General features: G+C 44.0%; 1 protein-coding gene across 1 annotated transcript in view; it reads right to left on the bottom strand.

Annotated features, from left to right (window-relative positions):
* Nucleotides 1-20,031, bottom strand: part of LOC127415094 (solute carrier family 15 member 4-like) — a 91,428-nt gene that overhangs the window by 48,833 nt on the left and 22,564 nt on the right. Inside the window, exon 6 of the mRNA XM_051653645.1 lies at nucleotides 16,388-16,568. Coding sequence (XP_051509605.1) covers nucleotides 16,388-16,568 — 181 coding nt within the window. The remainder of the gene's footprint in view (nucleotides 1-16,387; nucleotides 16,569-20,031) is intronic.

Raw genomic sequence — 20,031 nt, forward strand, 5'->3', positions numbered from 1 at the left:
AAATTTCTTCCCTCTTAGATATTCCACGATCAACTGTAAGTGGTATTATTGCAAAGTGGAAGCATTTAGGAACCACAGCAACGTAAAGTTACAGAGCGGGGTCGCCGAGCGCTGAGGCGCATAGTGCGTAAAAGTCGCCAACGCTCTACTGACTCAGTAACTGCAGAGTTCCAAACCTCCTCTGGCATTAACATCAGCACAAAAACTGTGCGCCGGGAGCTTCACGGCATGGGTTTCCATGGTCGAGCAGCTGTATGCAAGCCTTAAATCACCAAGCACAATGCCAAGCGTCGGATGGAGTGGTGTAAAGCACGCCACCACTGGACTCTGGAGCAGTGGAAACGTGTTCTGTGGAGTGATGAATCACGCTTTTCTATCTGGCAGTCTGATGGACGAGTCTGGGTTTGGCGAATGCCAGGAGAACGTTTCCTGCCTGACTGCATTGTGCCAACTGTAAAGTTTGGTGGAGGAGGGATAACGCTATGGGGTTGTTTTTCCGGGGTTGGCCTAGGCCCCTTAGTTCCACTGAAGGCAATGTTAATGCCTCAGCTTACCAAGACATTTTGCAAAATTCTATGCTTCCAACTTTGTGGAAACAGTTTGGGGAAGGCCCTTTTCTGTTCCAGCATGACTGCGCCCCAATGCACAAAGCAATGTCCATAAAGGCATGGTTGGATGAGTTTGGTGTGGAAGAACTTGACTGGCCCGCGCAGAGCCCTGACATCAACCCTATCGAACACCTTTGGGATGAACTAGAACGGAGATTGCGAGCCAGGCCCTCTCGTCCAACATCAGTGTCTGACCTCAAAAATGCTCTTCTGGAAGAATGGGCAAAAATTCCAACAGACACACTCCAAAATCTTGTAGAAAGCCTTCCCAGAAGAGTGGAAGCTGTTATAGTGTGGCAGCGGGGGCGTGGTCAAGCCTCTCCGGAGAGAGAGAAAGCAGTAAGGGCGCTTGCACCTGAGCTAGATTATGTCTAACACCTGTCTCTAATTACAGTGAGCACGGGGAGAGCGACATAAAAGAGCCACACTGCCAGCAGATGTGGAGAGAGAGAGACTGGGTCCCCAGAGTTATGTTTGGGAAGTTAAGAGTTTATTATAGTTAAGTTGCAGAGACTGTTATTTTATCACGGAAAAAGTTATTGTTGTAAAGTTGAGAGCAGTGTGGTCATTAAAGAAACCTAACCTGTGAGTAGAGCAACCTGCCTCCCGCCGCCTCCTTTCCACGGAACATTCACACTGGTGACGAAACCCGGGATCAATTTTGGTTGAAGATGGATGGAAGTCGCCCCATTGAGTCATCCCAGTTGGCTGAGATCCTCCAAGCCCTCGCTGGCCTACATCAGAACCACCAGCAAACCCTGCTTGAGCTCCGGCAAGATCAAGATCGCCAGTTTGTGGAGCTCCTACGTGCTCAAGCAGAGGACCGGCAGGCGATCCGGAGATTCCTGAGCCAGGAGGCGTCTCCAGACGCGACCCCGGACACTCACACGCCGTTGCCCCCACCTGCGCTACAGAAGATGGGGACGGCGGACGACCCCGAGGCGTTCCTGGATTTGTTTGAGTGCACTGCCGAGATCTGGGGCTGGCCGCTCGGCCAGTGGGCGGCCCGACTTATTCCGCTATTGTCCGGGGAAGCCCAGCTCGTGCCTCAACAACTGCCGGCGATGAGCCTCCTGGCTTATGGTGACCTGAAGAAAGACATCTTGCAACGGGTTGGTCGGAGTCCGGAAGAGAATCGTCAACTCTTCCGGAGCCTGAAGCTGGAGAACTCCGACTGCCCGTTTGCCTTCGCCCAATGGCTCCACGACGCCTGCCGAAGATGGCTGCTAGCAGGGGACCGCGGCATCGACGGGATCATCGACCAGGTGGTACTGGAGCAATTAATACATCGACTGCCAAAAGGGACAGCGGAGTGGGTCCAGTGCCACCGTCCGGCGTCGCTGGAGGAAGCCGTCCAGCTTGCGGAGGACCACATGGCGGCGATCCCGAGGGCGGAAGAGCCCTCCTACTCTCTCTCCCCTCCCCCTGTGTTTACCCCTGTCTCATCACCCTCCCCTCTCTCCTCTCGTTCTGCTCTCTCCCCAGGGCCCATTCCTGCCCCACGCAGGCGAGGAGGACTTCAGCCACCGAGACCAGCTCCCAAGGCATGGGAGGCGACACCTCCCCCTACCCCGATGCCCCGCCACTCTCTCTCTCAGGTGGGGGCCCCCGCAAGTGCAGGCGTGGCACCTGGGCCAGCCTGCTGGAGGTGCGGGGACCCGGACCACTTCCAGGATCAGTGCCCTCTGATGGAGCTGGGGACGGTGGTGCGGGTACCGGTAAGTGTCAAGGGGGGTACTCACCAAGCGTTGGTGGACACCGGGTGTAATCAAACCACTATCCACCAATGCTTGGTTCAACCCGAGGCTTTGGGCACAGCTAAAACAGTGAGGGTGAAGTGTGTGCACGGGGATATTCACAAGTATCCTGTGGTGACTCTGACGATTAAATTCTGGGGGAAAAAGCATAGAGTGGAGGCCGTGGTTAGTTCCCGCCTCACCCATCCGCTGATTTTGGGGACAGATTGGCCTGACTTTAGAGATTTATTGAAGGGAATTTGTGCAGATGGGTCCTGTACTAAATTAGGGAGATGTGCAATGTGCGATGCTCTGGCAGGGGAGGCGGAGCAGGGGTCGTCCTTGACAGCTCCATGTCATAATGATGAGAGAGGGGGAGAGGCTGCAGCCCCTCCCCTTCTCAGGGAATTCCCTGAGGGAGATTTCCCTTTGGAGCAGTCGCGAGACGAAACCCTCAAACACGCCTTCGACCAAGTGAGAGTCATCGATGGTCAACGACTCCAGCCGGACATCGCACTTTCATACCCCTATTTTGCAATTATAAATGAGCGGTTGTATAGAGTGACACAGGACGCTCAGACTAAAGAAGATACAACCCAACTTTTGATACCACGGAGCCGTTGGGAAATGGTATTCCAGGCGGCTCATTATAATCCCATGGCGGGTCACTTAGGATAAAGGAAAACACTGAACCATCTAATAGCCCACTTCTATTGGCTGGGCATTGGCGGCGATGTCCGCAGGTGGTGTGCGGCATACCGCGAATGTCAGCTGGTTAACCCACCGGCAACCCCAAAAGCACCGTTGTGCCCTCTTCCGTTGATCGAGGTCCCCTTTGAAAGAATTGGAATGGACCTCGTCGGGCCATTAGAACGATCGGCACGCGGACATCTCTTTGTATTGGTCCTAGTGGACTATGCAACACGATATCCAGAAGCAATGCCTCTTCGCAACATCTCGGCACATAGTGTTGCGGAGGCACTCTTTAAAATAATCTCCCAGGTGGGGATTCCGAAAGAAATCCTCACCGATCAAGGCACGTTTATGTACTAACATGATTCGTAAGTTTGTGCACGACGATGCTAGAAATTGGGATAAATGGCTCGACCCCCTGTTATTCGCAGTACAAGAGGTCCCGCAAGCCTCCACTGGCTTCTCCCCATTTGACCTGCTGTATGGGCGATGCCCACGCAGTGTGCTTGATGTATTACGAGAGGCCTGGGAGGAGGGACCTTCAAATAGTAAGAATGAAATTCAATACGTTCTTGATCTTAGAGCCAAACTCCACACTTTGGGACAACTAACACAGGAGAATTTGCTCCAAGCTCAAGAACGACAGCGCCGACTGTATGACAGGGGAACTCAGCTAAGGGAATTTGCACCGGGAGATAAAGTGCTTGTATTACTTCCCACATCAAGCTCTAAATTACTCGCCAAATGGCAAGGGCCCTTTGAGGTCACACGACGAGTGGGAGATCTCGATTATGAGGTAAAGCGAACCGATAGAGGGGGCACACGTCAAATATACCACCTCAACCTCCTGAAATTGTGGAGGGAGGTGGTCCCGGTGACGTTGGCTATGGTAGTTCCAGAGAAGGCAGAGCTCGGACCCGAGGTGAATTCAAAACATAAACAGTTCACCCCGGTCACTTGCGGAGACCACCTCTCACCGAGTCAACTCGCGGAGGTTGCCAGGTTGCAACAGGAATTTGTGGATGTGTTCTCCCCTCTACTGGGTCGTACGAACCTCATTCACCACCACATCGAGACCGAGCCGGGGGGTCGTGGTACGTAGCCGCCCCTACCGATTACCCGAACACAAAAAGAAAATCGTTCGGGAAGAATTGGATGCAATGCTCGATATGGGGATAATAGAAGAATCCCACAGCGATTGGTCCAGCCCAGTTGTTCTAGTGCCTAAGAGCGACGGGTCTGTATGGTTCTGTATGGATTATAGAAAAGTCAACGCGGTGTCTAAATTTGACGTGTATCCAATGCCTCGCATTGATGAGTTGCTCGATTGGTTGGGCACTGCTCGATTTTATTCGACATTGGATTTGACGAAGGGTTATTGGCAGATCCCCTTGACACCAATTTCCTGTGAAAAAACGGCTTCTCCACACCGTTTGGATTACACCAGTTTGTGACACTTCCGTTCGGTTTGTTTGGGGCCCCGGCTATGTTTCAGCATCTCATGGACTGAATTCTCAGACCACATTCAGCTTACGCCACTGCCTATTTAGATGACATCATCATTTCCAGCAATGATTGGCAGCGGCACATGTAACATCTGAGGGCGGTTCTGAGATCACGGCGCCGAGCGGGACTCACAGCAAACCCAAAGAAGTGTACGATTGGGCGGGTGGAGGTACGGTATCTGGGGTTTCACTTGGGCCACGGGCAGGTGCGTCCCCAAATTGATAAGACAGCAGCGATTGCGACCTGAGGCCCAATACCAAAAAGGGGGTGAGACAGTTCCTAGGGCTGGCTTCGTACCTAACTATTCGGACGTCACCAGCCCGCTGAATGATCTCACTCAAAAGGGAGCTCCAGACCGGTCCAGTGGACAGAGCAGTGTCAGCAGGCGTTCACGCAAGTTAAAGCCGCACTTTGCAGGGGGCCGCTTTTACATTCATCTGATTTCTCTCTCCCTTTTATTTTACAGACAGATGCTTCAGACAGGGGGCTGGGGGCCATACTCTCGCAGGTGGTGGAGGGGGAGGAGCGCCCGGTGCTGTACATTAGCCGTAAGCTCTCGTTGAGGGAAACTAAGTACAGCACCATGGAAAAGGAGTGTCTCGCCATCAAGTGGGCGGTCCTCACTCTCCGATACTACCTGTTGGGGCGGGCCTTCACCCTCTGTTCGGATCACGCCCCGCTCCAGTGGCTCCAATTTATCCATCGGAAATGGATCATAAAAAGCTGCATGGTTGGAGGGGATGGGTTAAAAAAAAATAAGAGAGTTTGATGACTTCATCCGAACAGGAATGTCAGTTCACAAGTGAAATGAGTTATTCCATAGATGACATACAATTAAAGATAACAGGGGAAAAAATAAGGTTTGCCTTTTTTGTACTTGTGAATAGCGCACAATAAGAACAGGACCATGTATTAGAAAAGCAAACAGAGTCGATTTTGATTGCATGTAGACTTTAAAAAGCTTTTAAAAGATATTCATCTCTCTTTTGTCTTTCCTGCTACTTTTGGGGTTTCTACATTCAGAGTGGCAAGCCAACATTCAGACATTCAGATAAAAACGGCAATTATCACTATTTGTTGAGATTTAATTTCACACACGTCCTTGAGTCTTTCAAGTCTTTGTATAAAGGCCTCCAATTTACCTTGGACGTTGTGTGCTCGCAGGTGACTTTTGTGTACGTGTGTGTATACATTAATGTACTCAGGATAGTGAAACCGACACATGAGAGCTTAGAAAGAATGAAAAGAGGCTAGAAGATAAAGAGCTGTGGGAATACTATAGGTTTGATACTAATGAGAGGCAATAAAAGACTAATTTCCCATGATATCTCATCTATATGATAAGCCCCATTAGTGAGCCCCATTATATCAGACACATGCACACTTACCACTCCACGCATCTTAATATAAGCACACACTACATCAACAATGGTCCTCCCTTACACATACACACACGCACACTTTTATTGAATCCATTCATACATAGTAAGCATCCTTAAACAGTGATTGTAACAAGTAGTAGTTTATTTATGAGTCAGTGTGTGTGAGTGGAAGTACAGAGGATGGGACATTTTCTGTCGCGAGAGAAATAGAGGGTCCCAAAGTTTCTCATTAGTTTGATCTCTAGAACCCACCCACCCACACACACACACACACAGTGTGATATGAAACTGGATGGCACATACTAATTCCGCGAAACTGTGACAATGATTTTCCTCCCTGCACTTGGCTACATCAAAGCATTGGTTATTATTAGATAACATCAGTATCGTGCACTGAATACTACTCTTCCTGTGTGTTCAGGCTTTGTCATGCAATACCAAGGTTATATTTGTCTGAATCACTGTACAATATTAAGTAAAAATAGGTGTTTTAAAGCAATAATTATTTGCATTTTATGTATTTTAGGTTCTAGACTACAGAGTCCAGTATCTGCTTTCTCAGCAAAGGTCAGAAGAATCATAATTTACAGTGTTTCAGTAGTCAATATGCATGTGACGAGGAGGAGGGCGGGGCCGGAATCGAGCTGATCAGACGAGAGGGGGATAAAGACGAGCTGGAGGCACCAGTTTGAGAGGGAGAGAGATGCACGCGGCTGCACTGCATGTGAGCCTGTTCGTTTGTTTTATGTTGTTTTAATTATATCATTAAACCTTTATGTTGACTGTTCAGCCAGTTCCCACCTCCTCCTTGCCCGTCCTTATACCGTTACAGTGATGCCGAAACACGGGAGGGAGGAGGGATGCGCTGTTGCGGAGTCCTCACCGCTGCCGTCCGCCAAAGGAGCTGCCAATCTCTGGGCCCCCAATGCAGTTTTGACTATTTAGGATTTTTTCTTCTTCTTTTCTTCTGCCAACTTGGAAATAAAAAATAAATAAAACATTTGCAATGTGCAAATAAGAATGTATATGGTGATAAATATCGATATCGAACTATATGAAAAAGAATATAGTTATAAAAAATGTTTGCCATATCGCCAACCCTACTCTAAAGGCAACTTTCTGATGTAAAAAAATTCAACTTTAAGGATACATTTTCAAATATTATAATGGATATGACATGTTAGTAGGTTTGGTCTTGGCAGACTAGATCTGTTTACACTGCTGCTGCAGAGCAGGTAAAAAGACTTGCTACTTCTAATACACAGACAAAGTTGAGTTGAGCATGTTGAACATGCTGCTGCTGCTGCACAACTAGACATACAAAATACATGCCTGTTAAGCAGATCTAGACAGGTGCTGGGGAGGAGGAGGAGTGTTTTACTGTGAAAACTCTCGCAAAACATGCTGCACTGAGACCAGCTACCTGCAAACATCTGAGGCGATTTGAATTCTAGACAAAGAGAAAGTAAGCATTATGGGTTCAATTTTAAGAGTGCTATGTCTTAAGCGCCATGCTATGCGATACGCCATATGCATAAAGTCAGTGGGCATGGCCAAGGAGGTTTGGTATTTTCGTGCAAGCATTCGCTATGTCTAGGAGCAGGAGGGTCAGAGAAATTGAAGCGATAAATGAAGACAGCCCATTCAAAGACGTTGGTAGTTAGTGTAAATGGGCTATATGCACAGGCACCAATTTACTGTATGTTCTTTATGCCCTAAACAATTGGGAGGAAGGATGTGATACCTACTGACTAGTGAAAGATAGTTAAAGGGATAGTTCACCCAAAAATTAAAATTCTCTCATCATTTCTTCACCCTCATGCCATCTCAGATGTGTCTGACTTTGGTGAGAATCAGATCAATATTGAAATTGTTTTTTTTTTTATTGTTTTTTTTTTACTGTAAATCTCCGCCTTTGACCAGCCCCAACCAGTAGATGGCTGAAGGTGAAAGTGTAGATTTACGTTTAAAAAAGGACTTAAATATTTATCCATTTCTCACCCACACTTATCATATCACTTCTGATGATATACCTGTAGATTTACCCACTGGAGTCATATGGATTACTTTTATGCTGATGTCCTTTTAGCACTTTCTGAGTTCTGGTCACCATACAGTTGCATTGAGAGGACCAATAGAGCTGAGATATTCTTCTAAAAATCTTTGTTTGTGTTCAGCAGAAGAAAAAGTCATACACATCTGGGATGGCATGAGGGTGAGAAAATGATGAGAGAATTTACATTTTTGGGTGAACTATCCCTTTAACATTGCAAAATGTAAAGTTTTTACGACTGGTAAAAAAGAGGATTCAGACTGAAATAAAAAGAGTACTTGCATTAGATTTCTTTAAAATGAAGATTATAAGCATGGAAAAGATGGTGCTTGTCAGGATAATTGGATATAGGTTCTGATAAATTATAGAGAACTTAGGTATATTTAATCATATTGCTCTACTGACATCCCTAACATTAACCACGTACACACTACAAAGTTTCGGGAGTGACGACCGCATTTAGCCTAAATGTGGGAGTGAATCCACTAAATTTCCATTCCATTTGTGTATAGAATACAGGTGTTACTCCAACAATTGTGATTATTGATGACCCTTGCAATGCTGCAGCATCTCGCGCCTGTGAACAAGAAACAAGAATGCTACCAGTTAACCCGTTTTGTGTTGGCTATTTTTGAGCAAAGAGATTATCTATAAGATATGTATTACCATCTGGCAATTTTTAGTTAGCTGCCGTTGACAGAAACACCATCTTTTGTTTATGCGTGTCTAAGCAGCTGCTGTTAAACAGCGCGCATGCTTTCTCTGGACAGTAATTTACGGGTTACCCCGAGAAAGCAGGGCTAATGAGAGAAATTACAGCGGAGAGAGAGACCGGGATATAGGAATGAATTAAGACACATACCTCTGTTTGTGTGATTTGCACCAGGAGAAGACGGACACATCTCAAATGTGATTGATCACATCATTAACAACTAGTTGTTCAGTTCCGTTACGTACACACTATGTGGAATTTGGGAAAATGCATTGAGACTACTTGAATTTTCGGGAGTTAATTCAGTTGTACAATGCGGTTGCCACTCGCGTAAATTACCGAACTGTGTGTGTGCAGAACAGGATTAAGCACTCAAAGGTGAACTGACAACCGTATTTAGCAGTGTGTATGTGGCCATCATGTATTAACTGTAGTTGTGAGGGAAATAATTCCGCCTGCTGGTGGAATACCCAAACTGGAAATGCAGGAACAGATTTTAGACTTTGCAGCGACAATAGACGTGGTTCTCAAAACCATTATCCCGGTTTTGCTTTGCATGTAAACTCCTTTTATCACTGTTCATTCAGCTTTCTAAATGTGTGCATATCTTGTGCACATGTCCACCAAGACCACAGGGAAAACTCAACTAAATTCTGTTTTCTTGCATTGTTGGGTTTCTATAATGATTATTTTATTAGTTATCAACGTTTTGTCATACCTGTAAATACACTGTTTAAAACATTTAGTAGCAAGTAAATGAGAAATCCTTACACCTGTATATCCGTCTGTTCTGTTCTCAGTTTTATCCAAATTCAGATTTAAACATCAAAAGCAAATTGGTTGGCCATTTTACATGTTACACAGATGGTCTCTTCCTGTCTAAGTGGGGGGGGTCTTTGGCCAGAAAAACTGCAATGTGTACTACACTTTATACTGACAGTCAAAAGTTAGACTATGCAAGACCATTACGGATATTTTGGTCGTTGTAGTTAACGGGTATCAATATATTCAAGTGGGAGCAATTCAGAAGCAGCTAACACCTGAAAATCTACTTCAATCATCCACATCAGTCTCTCATTATTTTGTAGTGAGATTTTTGGGGTGTTTACTGTTTCCCCCATGATGACTACAAACCCACATTTATTCAGTTTGATGGCAGCCAAGACAGAGGAGGAATTTTAAATGTCTAAACCTCTCTCTCCCTCACCATGCAGAGATTGTCAGAGGTTTGAAAGAGTCAGAGAGAGTGAAAGACAGGATTGGAGAGAAAAATATTCATCCTTTCTTACACTCCACACCACATCTCCCAAAACTCATCTCACTCAAAAAGTGCTTCAGTCTAAAATATGTCAATGTCTGGACACAGCACACACTGTCAGCCTGACTAAGGTCGGTTTAATCCACTGGGCTGAGCTGGAATTGGACTGGGGACAGACTGGAGTGTCGGGCGCAGTCAAACCGAACAATGAGATACTGCCGACCTGTCAACGGTGTCTTCTCCTACAACCTCCAAACAGGCACTCCACAACTCTCTCGATGTGTAACTCAAACTTTCATTTGTGCGCGTGTGTGTGGACATGATTTCAAAATGTGTTGTCTTCATAATGTGGCATAAACAATGTACAGAATGCCAGATAAACTCTTCAGAACAGGACATACTGTATGAACAATTCAAAAACACTTAGCTGGAAGGAATACATTTCAGAGAGATATGAGATATGTCAAGACCTAGTGAGCTGCCTACTGCTTTTTTGTGCATCACAGGCACACTTCTGACATGAACACCATCACAAATTGTAGTTTGCAAGATTATGCTTCAATTTACAGTAAGATCAGGACTCAACAATAAGAATTTTATTTTTTATTTTTTTGCTGGCTGTGTCAGGCCAGTAATTCTGATTTGTACTTGTCCAACCAATATATTAAATCCCTCCAAACCACAAAATGCTACTTTGTTTTTAGCAACATATGTGTTTCAGAAATAAATAAATGTATGGCCCTTTTCATAAAACACAAGCAGAATTTTTTTTGGTGTAAATTGTTAGTAAAACAAGTCTTACTCAAATTTCCCATTCAATTCAATGGGACAATTTACATAAAAATGCATTTACATTAGAGCTGTCAGAATTAACACGTAAACGCATGCAATTAAAATATATACTTTTTCAATTACATTTTTCTTAAATCGCGATTAACGCATTTACCGTTAATGCAGCATAAACCAGCATAAAAAGTGGTGCGACTAGGGCGGAACCTTTGTAATGTGTCCGCCCGGAGTCATTGCACTGACGCACACTTCACAACACACACACACAACAGTGCTTCTGAATCAGTGATAAAATTATGGAGAAAGGACCTCTTAATGCTATTGATGTACAAAACAAGCCCAGATGGGACTTTTGATAGAAATCAAATATTTTCAACCTATATATGTCACACCTCCTTTGGGCTCTCCACCTCCCTCAGTGTTCCGCTCCTCTTCACCCGATTTCTAATTCACCACACCTGCACTCAATTCACTCGCTCATCACAGCCCGCATAACTCACCTTCACTCCACTTCATTGTCAAGTCTTACACAAAGGACTCTAGTTTGACCATGCTGCTCTCGTGCAGTGTTTATTTATCTTGTCTGTATTTGCTCGTAGATCTTGGTTGATATCTGTTTACTCTGTAACCTCACCTGATTCCTCTTCTTCAGTTCTGTGGACATCTAACCTCATGAATCCCTCTTCAGTTTGTGAAGCTTACTCTTCTGTGTGATCTCATCTGTACCTTGATCCCATTGTATTAACCCTGTACATCCTGTGAATCTCAGTAAATGCTCTCGCACTTGGTTTCACTAACTACAACTTGTGTGGCTTGAATTCCTGACAGAAGACTTGACCGTACAATGGAACCGGCGAGACCAGATTCACCCAGCACGGATGAAATCCTCAAAGCCCTGGTACAGCATCTTCGGTGATCCCTCACTTCGAAGCGTGCTACTCCCTCAACCAGTCCACCGCAATACAGTTCGTCAATGCCTTCAGCGAATCCCTTTCTGAGCTCACCAGTGCCCCCGTCACCAACCAGCCACTATTCAGGGCCAGTAGTTAATCCAGCCTCATATTCTGGATTGTCAGATGAGTGTAATGGGTTCCTCCTCCAGTGTTCTCTTGCCATGGAATTGCAACCGCATCGCTTTGCCACCGACCGCTCGAAATTGGCCTTTCATCTCCTTCCTGACTGGTCGAGCATTGCAATGGGCAACCTCCCTCTGGAACAACAATGGCCCGGTCACTCATTCCCTAGATGCCTTCATCTCTCGCTTCAGTGAGGTGTTCTCTCATCCAGCCGGGAGTACTCATGCGGGAAAACAGTTACACCATCTGCATTAGGGTCATCGCTCCATCATGGACTATGCAATCACCTTCCGCACCTTCGCTTCAGCCAGCAGGTGGAATAAAGTGGTGCTCCTCGTTGCCTATCACCAGGGGCTTTCAGTTGATCTACAGAGGCAATTAGCCTCCTATAATGATGCTATGGGGCTTGAGCGCTTCATCCAGCTCTCCATCCGGGTGGCTCATCGATTACAGTACTGTGGGAGCGCTGCTCCACCTACGCCACCAGTGTAACGAAATCCATATGCTCCTTATGCCCTCGCTGCTTTCCACCTTCCACGCGGACCACCCAGCTCTGCGTGGACGAGGGCGTTCATGGCATCGGTCCTCGGCAGTGGCCCGGGGGGGGGGGGGTCTGTCATGCCTCCCTTGGGCTCTCCACCTCCCTCAGTGTGTTCCACTCCTCTTCACCCAATTTCGAATTCACCGCACCTGCACTCACTCGCTCTTCACAGCCCGCATAAATAACTCACCTTCACTCCACTTCATTGTCAAGTCTCACACAAAGGACTCTAGTTTGACTGCGCTGCTCTCACGCAGTGTTTATTTATCTGGTCTGTTTGCTCATAGATCTTCTTTGATATCTGTTTATTGTTTACCCTGTACCCTTGCCTGACTCCTCTTTTTCAGTTCTATGAACATCTAACCTCATGAATCCCTCTTCAGTTTGTGAAGTGTACTCTTCTGTGTGATCTCATATGTACCTTGATCCCATTGTAGTAACCCTGTACATCCTGTGAATCTCAGTATATGCTCTCGCACTTGCTTTCACTAACTACAACTTGTGTGGCTTGAATTCCTGACAATGTAAGGCATATTTCATTAACCACATAGGCACATACTGTATAGTCTTAACTATCACCAAAATGCAGAATGAGACATTTTTGTCAGCAAGTGCTTTTCATGTGGAGTTCAAAGCGACGCTTGACACTGGCATTGATGCCCTGACACGAAACATATACGCAGATTCACGATTGTACGGTCTACCTGGCAGATTAATATTGTGGAGTATGAGAGTTTAAGAGACTCCTCCCTTTGCCCCTTGCAAAGAAAATGTAACCTATGAGAAGACTATTTTTTTCAATTAGTGCACCTCCCAATTAGACTTTGGGAAATGTTTAATGTTACTTGGATTGGTGCTATTTTAGTGCGTTTCTATCTTTATACATTGGAAGGCTTTATTTGAAAAATCCTAAAAAAGCATTATGTTGTTACATATTGCTTTGTTTTTTCCTAAGACGGAAATAAATGGATTTTGACAGGAAAATAAGTATATATAGTGTCAAATTTCAGCACTTTCAAAATCTGCAATTAATTGTGATTAACTACAAAAAATTATGCGATTAATCGTGTTTTTTTTTTTTTTTTTTTTTTTTTGACTGACATCACTAATTTATACACAAATTCATTTTTCTCATGTTCATTTCTAAGGCCCTTAGATTTTTCATTAAAATATACATATTTTTTTTACATAAAAAAAATTACTTTTTGTGTCTGTGATGACAGTTATAACTTAACACTGGAAAACAATGGTATATGGTGTTTATAGTTTCCAACCCATTCTAACTAATGCTTTCAATACTATCACAAACCATTCTTGCAATTCAACAAAACCTAGGCCTAATCTATGGCAAACCCTGTTTATTCTGTCAATGGACAGTGAGCACGTTTACATGCACACTAATATGCTGATTACTCCCAAAGTATTAATCAGCTTGTTTAAAAAATCTGACAAAGCAAGAAAACTGTGTTTACATGAGATTTGAAATTTTTGCGTTATTCTCTGCTTTTGACGTCAAACAGAGAAGAGACATGCGCTCAACACGTGTGCACACTGGATAAGCCGGTGAGAACACCGGTAAAGGTGTTTACATGCCACACGAAATTGGCTTAATGGGCAAAAATCTACCCGAGTCGACCGGTTTATTCTTACACCGTTTATGACCTTATATGGCCACAGGCTTAAGCATAATCGGTGTAAAACGTGCATGTAAACGCGCTCAGTGCTAAATATACAGTAGGTGTAAACAGTTAAAAACAAATTGTAATCCAATGACTCAAAGCACATTCGGATGTAATTGAAAACAAAATCCCAATCCAACCATCCCAGACAACAAGGACCGGCTACTCTCTTGTCAATCTTCTATTGCCCTAAAACAAAGGTTTTATAATTTGATGGTTACATGTGACTTTGTAAGGAAATTATCATATAAACAAAAGAAAATAGGAAAAGGCCATACACACACACACACACACAAGACTTCATGGAAGTTCTCTGGTTTGCCTGGTAACAACATGCAATGATAGAGATCATGTTGAGCAAGCACATCTGAAGTGCAGTTAATATAGAAGCTCGACAAAAATAACAAGCACAGCACATGTCCAACATAAATGCCCCAAAATTCAGTCAACGTAGACTAAGTTTTGAGGCACAGTCCTAGTTTTGGAGACTCTCTAGTTGTTTTTCCAAAGTTCCTCTGGAAAAATATGTTCAAAAGGAATGAGAGACTAATGAAGAGTGCAAAAGTGCCGATTCAGGTTGGTATTTTTCAGGACAGTCAGCTGTATGAATATTACCTGTCAGAACTAGCAGGAATATTGATCCACTTTCTGCAGGGTTCAATAGAGCCAACTCAAGGTTGGACAGCAGTGACAGAATTCAAAGGAGAGATCGGTGGCCAGTGTGAATGTGTCAAAAGCGTGTATGTGTTTGAAAGTGTGTGTTTGTGGGTGAATATCTGTGATTGGATGCTACCCACCACAAATCTTGGAGTCGCTGTACCTTATCTGACAACAAATGGTATTGTTATAACCTCTATTATGAACACATTATAGTTTGAGGTAAACAATACTAAGAATACGTAATGCACACAATTAAGTAGGACTGTGCCGATACAACCATATATCAACAGATAACAATGATTTTTCTGACAATATTTCTTACAATATTGCATCCATACTTCAGACAAGTGTTTCTCAATCCTGATCCTAGAGCAACCCAGAACTAGACATTGTCAACTGCTACATCCGAAAACGTAGTTTATTTAACCTAAAACGTGTTGAATGAATGGAACTCTTAATGAAGCTGGTCTCAGAACAGTTTGAAAAGCACCTTATTTTCATCCTACCTCCGTATACAGCCTCCGAAGGCAGGATTTTCCAGTTTTCGGACGCAGCCCATGTCTCCCTTATCTAACACACCTGAATCTACTGATTGGCCCATTAGCACAGACTCTAAGAGTGTGTTCCATTCAGAAGTGATCATCCCTACTCCCTATTCCTTTCGAAGACTTTACCATCCACTGCAAGAGCTTTGGAGGGCTAAAAGGTGTGGGGCTCAAAAAAAAAAAAAAAAAAAAAAAAAGGGTCATTCGGAACTCACTGTTTAAGTAATTTTTATTGGAAATTCTGTTTGAAGCTATCTAACTTCATAACTATCATGACTGTTCTCCCTTCAAAGTGCCCTTCAGAGGGTGATTTATCCCATTTGGAATGCAGGTTAAGACCTGAAATGGGTGCATCAGATAACAGTAACATCTAAAATGGGCTGTGCAGGGGTCCTCCAGGATTGAGAAACACTGCTTTAGATCTCTGTTTTTATTTATGTGTACATTCATATAATTTCCAAATGTATCAATTCAATTAATGAAGCTGTAACATGCAAAATCTGAAAATCTGAATCTGATATTGCAAAAACACTGGGTCTCTCTAAAGGGCTTGTCACAATTACAATCACGATTATATATACATTTATGCTGCGGTGTACTGAATCATGACATATACTGTACATTACATCATATATCATATCATAAGCCCAACAATTAAGAATAAAATATTGTGTGTGTGTGTGTGTCTGTATAGGTTTTGGTGTTTTAGATTGTTCTGAAGACCAGTGAAGGGCGTATATGTTACTTTGCAGGTAACAGAACATACTGCATATGACCCTTATGAAGTTTGAAATTAAAGTTCACTACCGTGACGGACCTCTTGACACTAAACAAATTCATACATTAAAATGTGTATGTGAATGTGAGCTTTATCACACCCAAACATTCCCACTGCTTAACTGGGCTGCAGCTTGTGAATGTGTACATGTGAATATTGTCCCCCCACCCCACCCCCCTCACATCCTACCAAGACACAAATAATTAATGTGACAAGAACATATGCTGAAGAAAAACAGAACAGAAAAGGTTGACTGATTCAGTCACAAAAACCTTTGGAGTGTGTGTGTCACCTTTGCTGTTGCACTTTTGATAATACACTCAAAAAGTGTTAAAAAGTTAAACCGTGTGTGTGTATGTATGTTGACTTACCAGCCGCCACAGCCGAGCACATGACAAAGAACATGCCCACGGCAATTCTCTTCAGAGGGGAGGGCAGCAGGCCTTTGCGTTTGAGGATGGGGTCCACCACTTTATCCTTGAGGGGGATCAACATGAGGATCAGCACGGCGTCAAACATGGTCAGCCATGCCGCAGGAAAACGGAAGGTGTGCTGGGAACAACATGGATAAATAATAGTGTATTATGTTCACAGATCACTAAAAGAATGAACAAACAGGAAACAAGGTACAGTTGAATGAGAGGCTGTGGGTTTATGTGAAGGTCAACCTTCATACTCTTCTGTATTCTTCTCTATGGCTTTTGGGAGTGAGAACTGCATTTAAAGCTGAAATGTGTAATTTCTGTGCCACTAGCATCACCAAACTGAATTGTAAAAATAAAAAGACTGTTTTCAATAAGTTTTCCTGAATATTTCCCCCATCTGCCATTGGTCGAACTAACAGGTAGTCCCACCCAAAACACACACCATTCGTTGAGCCAATGTTTCTGTGTCTGGCAGTCTGGATGCTCAAACAAAGATAGAATGTTTTACAGCACCACAGACAAATAGAGGTGAATTCACTAAGAAAGAATTGCACCCGGTAAAAGCGGCGATAATTTTTGATGCACGATTCACTATAGGAATAATGCAGATCAGGCAACGGTGCAAACACACCAACAAAATCGTTGCTGAATGCAATTTTCATGTGGAATTCTGATCTTGCTGCCCATTTCTTAGCACTAAATAGCAGAGGATGCAGCAAACCACCGTGATCTGACACACTCTGCGGGAACTCTACAGCATCACCCCACTAATGTGATCGAGATACCTAAATCAACTCTTTTACATGCCGAAAGTGTGCTTGACTACACCTCACATCTGGATACATGTCAGGATTTAATGCTCTTCTCCATCATTTTGTCATTATTATAAAACCATTTAAAATCTGCAGTCTCTCTCTTTCGGCTAAAAAGACTCCATGATGTCATACGATGTTCAGAAACCATGTCCAATCAAAAGATATCTTGAACTAAAATGCACCCTCTACCTTTCAGCTGTTCAGCTCGCCTGGCTGTGTTCTAACTGCCGTTGATCATGCCTTTGCAGTACACTTTGAAGGAAGCACAATTCATGCTGTAAGGTCATTCCAAACAGATATTCCAATAAGAATCACTTAAAAGTGAGTTCTGACTCACAGTAGAGGGTAATTGTCTTTGAAGGGAATAGGGCATAGGGACGATCACATCAGAATGGGATGCGCCAACGCTGGAGTTGGACGTAAGGAAAATTGCATTTATTTACAGGTGCATCTCAAACAATTAGAATATCATGGAAAAGTTCATTTTTTCCGTAATTTAATTCAAAAAGTGGAACTTTCATATATTCTAAATTCATTACACATTAAGTGAAATACACTATATTGCCAAAAGTATTCGCTCACCCATCCAAATAATTGAATTCAGGTGTTCCAATCACTTCCATGGCCACAGGTGTATAAAATGAAGCACCTAGGCATGCAGACTGCTTCTACAAACATTTGTGAAAGAATGGGCCGCTCTCAGGAGCTCAGTGAATTCCAGCGTGGTACTGTGATAGGATGCCACCTGTGCAACAAGTCCAGTCGTGAAATTTCCTCACTACTAAATATTCCAGTCAACTGTCAGTTGTATTATAACAAAGTGGAAGCGATTGGGAATGACAGCAACTCAGCCACGAAGTGGTAGGCCACGTAAAATGACAGAGCGGGGTCAGCGGATGCTGAGGCTCATAGTGCGCAGAGGTCGCCAACTTTCTGCAGAGTCAATCACTACAGACCTCCAAAGTTCATGTGGCCTTCAGATTAGCTCAAGAACAGTGTGTAGAGAGCTTCAAGGAATGGGTTTCCATGGCCGAGCAGCTGCATCCAAGCCATACATCACCAAGTGCAATGCAAAGCGTCGGATGCAGTGGTGTAAAGCACGCCACCACTGGACTCTAGAGCAGTGGAGACGCGTTCTCTGGAGTGACGAATCACGCTTCTCCATCTGGCAATCTGATGGATGAGTCTGGGTTTGGCGGTTGCCAGGAGAACGGTACTTGTCTGACTGCATTGTGCCAACTGTGAAGTTTGGTGGAGGAGGGATTATGGTGTGGGGTTGTTTTTCAGGAGCTGGGCTTGGCCCCTTAGTTCCAGTGAAAGGAACTCTGAATACTTCAGCATACCAAGAGATTTTGGACAATTCCATGCTCCCAACTTTGTGGGAACAGTTTGGGGATGGCCCCTTCCTGTTCCAACATGACTGCACACCAGTGCACAAAGCAAGGTCCATAAAGACATGGATGAGCAAGTTTGGTGTGGAAGAACTTGACTGGCCTGCACAGAGTCCTGACCTCAACCCGATAGAGCACCTTTGGGATGAATTAGAGCGAAGACTGCGAGCCAGGCCTTCTCGTCCAACATCAGTGTCTGACCTCACAAATGCACTTCTGGAAGAATGGTCAAAAATTCCCATAAACACACTCCTAAACCTTGTGGAAAGCCTTCCCAGAAGAGTTGAAGCTGTTATAGCTGCAAAGGGTGGGCCGACGTCATATTAAACCCTATGGATTAAGAATGGGATGTCACTTAAGTTCATATGCGTCTAAAGGCAGATGAGCGAATACTTTTGGCAATATAGTGTATTTCAAGCCTTTTTGTTTTTTGTGTGTTTTAATCTTGATGATTATGGCTTACAGCTCATGGAAATCAAAAATCCAGTATCTCAAAATATTAGAATAAAGAATTTATAATACAGACATGTTGACCTTCTGAAAAGTATGTTAATTTATGCACTCAATACTTAGTCGGGGCTCCTTTTGCATGAATTACTGCATCAATGTGCCGTGGCATGGAGGCAATCAGCCTGTGGCACTGCTGAGATGTTATGGAAGCCCAGGTTGCTTTGATAGCGGCCTTCAGCTTGTCTGTATTATTGGGTCTGGTGTCTTTCATTTTACTCTTGACAATACCCCATAGATTCTCTATGGGGTTCAGGTCAGGCGAGTTGGCTGGGCAATCAAGCACAGTAATACCATGGTCAGCAAACCAGTTACTAATAGTTTTGGTACTGTGGGCAGGTACCAAGTCCTGCTGGAAAAGGAAATCAGCATCTCCATAAAGCTTGTCAGCAGATGGAAGCATGAAGTGCTCTAAAATCTCCTGGTAGACGGCTGCATTGACTCTCGACTTGAGAAAACACAGTGGACCAACACCAGCAGATGACATGGCACCCCAAATCATCACTGACTGTGGAAACTTCACACTGGACTGGAGTCTGTGCCTCTCCACTCTTCCTCCAGACTCTGGGACCTTGATTTCCAAATGAAATGCAAAGTATACTTTCATCTGTAAAGAGGACTTTGGACCACTGAGCAATAATTATCTGCAATAATTCGTGCAAAAGGAGCCCCGACCAAGTATTGAGTGCATAAATTAACATACTTTTCAGAAGGTCGAGATTTCTGAATTATAAATTCTTTATTAAAATATTTTGAGATACTGGATTTTTTATTTCCATGAGCTGTAAACCGTAATCTTCAAGATTAAAACAAAAAAAGGCTTGAACTTTTCCACGATATTCAAATTTTTTGAGATGCACCTGTATATACACTACCG

The sequence above is a fragment of the Myxocyprinus asiaticus genome, chromosome 24 (assembly GCF_019703515.2).
Source record: "Myxocyprinus asiaticus isolate MX2 ecotype Aquarium Trade chromosome 24, UBuf_Myxa_2, whole genome shotgun sequence".
Classification (NCBI taxonomy): Eukaryota; Metazoa; Chordata; class Actinopteri; order Cypriniformes; family Catostomidae; genus Myxocyprinus; species Myxocyprinus asiaticus.